The sequence below is a fragment of the Apium graveolens genome, chromosome 8, assembly GCF_009905375.1.
Source record: "Apium graveolens cultivar Ventura chromosome 8, ASM990537v1, whole genome shotgun sequence".
NCBI lineage: Eukaryota > Viridiplantae > Streptophyta > Magnoliopsida > Apiales > Apiaceae > Apium > Apium graveolens.
This window is the reverse complement of record NC_133654.1, coordinates 8,471,887-8,476,860: the sequence shown is the minus strand read 5'-3', so window position 1 is coordinate 8,476,860 and position 4,974 is coordinate 8,471,887. Positions and strand designations below refer to the sequence as shown.

At 39.0% G+C, this 4,974-nt stretch overlaps 1 protein-coding gene across 1 annotated transcript; it reads left to right on the top strand.

Moving 5' to 3' along the window:
• The first annotated feature begins 2,241 nt into the window (after positions 1 to 2,241).
• On the top strand, positions 2,242 to 3,234 carry LOC141679236 (uncharacterized). Its single transcript, XM_074485740.1, has 2 exons — positions 2,242 to 2,764; positions 2,849 to 3,234. The coding sequence occupies exons 1-2, from the start codon at positions 2,242 to 2,244 to the stop codon at positions 3,232 to 3,234; spliced, it is 909 nt and encodes a 302-aa protein (XP_074341841.1).
• Positions 3,235 to 4,974: the final 1,740 nt, after the last annotated feature.

Genomic DNA, 4,974 nt, shown 5'->3' with positions numbered 1-4,974 from the left:
GCCCCAATTCGGTCGAAGACAGATCTCCTGGATTGCTGAGAGTCTCCGGACTCTTCTTGCTCATCATCTTGTTCAAATTCCATCTGAGCCCGAGCTTGTTCATCTCTGTAGAGCCTGATTGCTTCAGCAAGTTCATGGCTTGTTAAGTTAGCCATATGCTCCTCTACAACTGGAACATTTGTGTACTTGTATTGATTTAGCTCTATGACATTTCTAGCATCCCTGATCGGGGTATGCTGTGTCAGTGGTTGCTCCTGGAAGGTCTCCCTGTCTCTTCCAAGTTCTTGAACTTGAGAGGGGTCTTGATCCTGAATATGGGTACTGGCGGAGGTCCTACCAGCTGTACTTTTTCTTGCTCTTGCCATCACCACAAATGTACAAACAACTGACCAAGATTTGAGGCTATAAATGTGGATCTGAGGTTGTTTTTTTGAAGATTACAAAAAATTTCCAGAATAACAGCAAGCAAATTTTCTGTGTTTTGCTAACAACAATACTAAACAAGAACAACAGCCTCTTGAACACAAAAGAAAATATGCAAGCTAAAACAATTCTGGGTTTTAAAATTACCAAGACTATCAAACCCCAGGCTTTAAGACTATCAAGATTATCAAACTCTAAACAACCAAAACTTAACAAGAGCGGGCTCACACAAACGTGGCCTAAAGTAACGAGTTCACACAAACGTGGCTAAAATAAACATTCATATTGAAGAAAGGTTTTGGTTGTTTATGTTCTTACAGTTTTGAAAGTGGACTCTCTCAAGAGTTTGCTGATGAAGATGAATCCAGGGGCACCGAGACCCAAGAATGGAGCGCCCCTCCTTCTAGCGCCAAATAATAACTCCGGTGAGCGGGCAGCTCCGTCCGACGGTGTTCCTGGACAATCTGTGTGGGGGTGAGGTGTAGCTGCTGGTTGGGCGCCTGCAAAACAACACCGGAAGGGGGGTTTGGCTCCCACGGTGCCTCCGATGTGAGAATAAGAACATGCTTTGGAGAAAATGAAGGTATATATGTTTATGTAATTTAGAGGCTGCTGTGTATGTGTGTTTATATGTGATGGCTGCTGTGTGTTTTTGAGTGTATGAGAGTGTGTGAGTGTGAGAGTAAAAATATTTTCCAACCCCTAAACCCTTCGGTCTTGGGGGTATATATAGCCCCAAGGTAGGGTTTAGGGGTAGTTACCTATAAATCTGGACCGTTGGATCTTGGGAGCGGAGGACGCCTGGCTTGGGCGGATTGCTTACACGTGTCCAGGGGAGGACCACCTCCACAGTGTCCTAACGGCCTCTGACACGCGCCGTGCTTTTCTGGAGTGTTGGTTGTTGATAGCTGTCATAGTCACGTGCCCAAGCCAAGGTTGATAGAAGTGTGTGTTGAATATAACTCTATGAGTTGATAATTGATAGATGCTTATGATATGTGAGCAGAAAAGGCAAGACGTAGGAAAGGAAAACAGATAGTTGAAGAGTAAGACGGTTGTGATTGGAAGTCAGTGCAGAGTAGTAAGCTAATACCAGGCAAGTGTTCTGAACTTTCTCGAGATATTGTAATTCTTGATAGTCTTGTTGACATTGCAAGTGCTTTGAAGCACGGAAACGTAAACCCTGATTTCAGTTATTGTTCTTGAGCTATGAACCATATTCTTTCTAAACCATTGATTATTACAAACCTAAACTCGAACCTCAAGTATACGATACTATTCCATAAATACATGCAAACAAAATCCCAAACACTGAACTGAATTACTTGTACATTCAACCATTGTATCCTATGCTTTGAGAGCCCAAATCTTTGAAACCCTGAAATATTGATTCTTTTGTTATCCAATTCTTTCATTACCCAGTGTTCAAGCTTTTAAACTACTTTGTTGATCCTTACAAAGATTGAAAACCTTTCATTGTTAAACACTCATTGTTGTTAATGATTTTGGTTATTGTTTATTATTGCATATTCTGTTATTATGTTAGAATTGGATTGTTTTTATAAAATTGTGGACCAGATTCGTGGTCAGACCATATAATGGTCAAGTTAGGCCAATGTGTGCCTTGGATCCAGTAGTTAGAGCAATGCTGTGTGCCTTGCTCGGGGTTAGTGCGTGACTGATCAGCAGCCTAACCTTGGTTTTTAAATTTAAAAGTATAAATTTTGCTATCCAGTAGTTAGAGCAATACCGGAGGACATTTTGCTATCCATAGCTGAAAAGAAAACGGCCAGAGGTGCATGGGAGGCCATCAGGACGATGTGCCTTGGAGCAGATCGAGTTAGAAAAGCTCGTGTTCAAACATTAAAATCAGAATTTGAGAATTTGTGTATGAAAGACACAGAGACTATTGATGAATTCTGTATAAGATTAAATGGATTAGTGACCAACATCCGTACTCTAGGAGAGACTGTTGTAGAGAGCTATGTTGTGAAGAAAATTCTGAGAGCAGCTCCATCTAAATTCTTGCAGATCACATCCGCGATAGAACAGTTCGGAAATCTGGATGAAATGTCAATCGAAGAGACGGTTGGATCTCTTAAAGCATATGAGGAACGACTACGTGGACAATCAGAAAATAGCAATGGGCAATTGTTGTTGACTGAGGATGAGTGGACTAAGCGGGAAAATATTGAAGGACAGTTGCTGTTAACCAGAGAGGAGTGGCTAAAAAGAAGGCCTCAGAAGCCTCGTGGTACTAGCAGTTATCAAGGTATCCATGATAAAAGTAAAGTAAAGTGCTTTACTTGTCACAATTACGGGCATTTCGCTGTAGGATGCCGTAAGCCAAAATGAGAGAGAGATCAGAAACCTGAAGTAAACTTGACACAAGCCTTAGATGATGAGCCAACACTTTTACTGACAGAATGCGAGTCAGGCAGGAGTAACACACTGTTACTTAATGAAGGAGACATTATACGAAAGCTTAACCAAGACAAAAAGAAAGAATTGGAGTCAAATGTATGGTATTTGGATAATGGCGCTAGCACTCACATGACAGGACAACGTACAAAGTTTAGGGAGCTAGACGAGAAGATAACAGGGAAGGTAAGATTCAGAGATGGTTCCACAGTCGAAATAAAGGGAAAAGGTACGGTGACATTTAAATGCAAAAACGGTGAGGAAGTGACACTTGATGGGGTATACTACATCCCCACTCTTTGCAACAACATCATAAGTCTTGGACAGTTGGCTGAGAATGGCAATAAAGTGATCCTTAACGGAGCATTCTTGTGGGTGTATGATAAATGAGGGAGACTACTCATGAAAGTAAAGAGAATAGCTAACAGACTCTATAAAATTATTCTTGAGTGCAGTAAGTCCAACTGTTTAATGTCTGTGACTGAAGAATCCACCTGGCTGTGGCACTTGTGTTTAGGCCACGTGAATTTTAATGGGTTGAAATTGTTATCATACAAAAAGATGGCTCGAGGTCTGCCTAATTTCATGCAACCTAAGGAAGTGTGTACAGGGTGTTTGATGGCAAAACAGACAAGAAGATCCTTCCCAAATCGGACTGATTTTCATGCTACGAAGGTATTGGAGTTAATTCACGCAGATCTTTATGGACCAATAACCCCAGAAATGAAGGCAGGTAACAAGTACTTTCTCCTCTTGGTGGATGATTTTAGTAAGTTAACACTACTAGAAATTTGTCAATAGACATTGCTTATTAGCCGATGTCTATTTAAAATCCAAGTGATGTCTTTGCATGCGATGAGAAAGGTAGGTGCATTACACATCGCTTATTAGCCGATGTCTATACACAGTTTAGACATCGTTTTTCTTAACAATATGATGTATTTTTCTTCAATGTATACCTTCACTATGGTTTCAGTTATTCATTCATATGTCATGTATATCATTTTAAACTTATCACATATAAAGCAATATTATACATTAACATCGAAAAACTTGTTAAACTAATGTGTAACTTAACATATTACATCAGTCTTTTATCAAAAGCGATGTCGTACCTTTCTTTTTTTAATGAAACCGATGTCTTTGTGTGTGTTTAACATCAGTTCTTTCAAAATGTGATATCTATTATATTGTTTTACATCAGTCATTTCTTGTGAGCTGATATATATGCCTGCTTATGACATCAGTTTATTGTATGAAATATCTTATTTGACTACATTTTACATCAGTTATTTTGTTCATGAAGTGATGTTTGTTTATTTTTTTTATTCATGAATCCCTTGTTTCAATCAAATGCCCAAAACCCAAACAAGAGTCATCCAAAAACATACCAACTGCCATTTTACCATTCCAAAACTAACAAAACCAAAACAAACACAAAAACAAACATACATTCATTGATTTACCATAGATTATACCAATTACGTACATATATCCACCACCAACCAAACTTCATAATCCAAACAAACTACATAACTGCAAAAGTAAGTACTAGACATCCACCATCGATCATTTACATAGTTCATCCCAAACAGAAATACATCTGCTAAACCAGCTGAAGCTCTTCTAAAATTTAACAGCTGCTAAACCAGCTGAAGCTCTATATAAATTAAATATGAGTTGAGATGAAACCTCGGCAGCAGCAAATCTCATCTTTGCTTCATCTAGCTCTTTCTGTGATCCCCTGGACGATACCCAGATAGACTGCAATAGAAGTTTTTTTTAAAAAAAACATGAGCTTTACTAGACTATTCACAATGTAAACATATTAGCCATTCCAAATATTGCATATTGGAAACCTAACCAGAACACAGTCATAGGCAAAGGCTCTGCAGAATCAACTATGTTGTACTCGACAGCAACAAATTTGCGGTGTGTCTCTACTATTCCTGCCACAGCCATAGAAATGGATGAGAGAACGAGTCCAGTGTATAGAATCGCAGCTTGGCTACTATCTGCAGCCTCACATTGATTTATTAGTAATATCTTAAGCATCTCAAATATTTGCAGAATTCTGAAGATCCAGTGTAGACTATATGTATACAATTTGATTAGAGAACTCTTAGAATG

What these genes read in the sequence shown, in the direction of transcription:
- LOC141679236 (XM_074485740.1), top strand. Translation starts at nt 2,242, where the DNA reads ATGTGCCTTGGAGCAGATCGAGTTAGAAAAGCTCGTGTTCAAACATTA. An exon ending in GCATTTCGCTGTAGGATGCC is followed by an intron (nt 2,765 to 2,848) that starts GTAAGCCAAAAT and finishes TTTTACTGACAG; the next exon opens with AATGCGAGTCAGGCAGGAGT.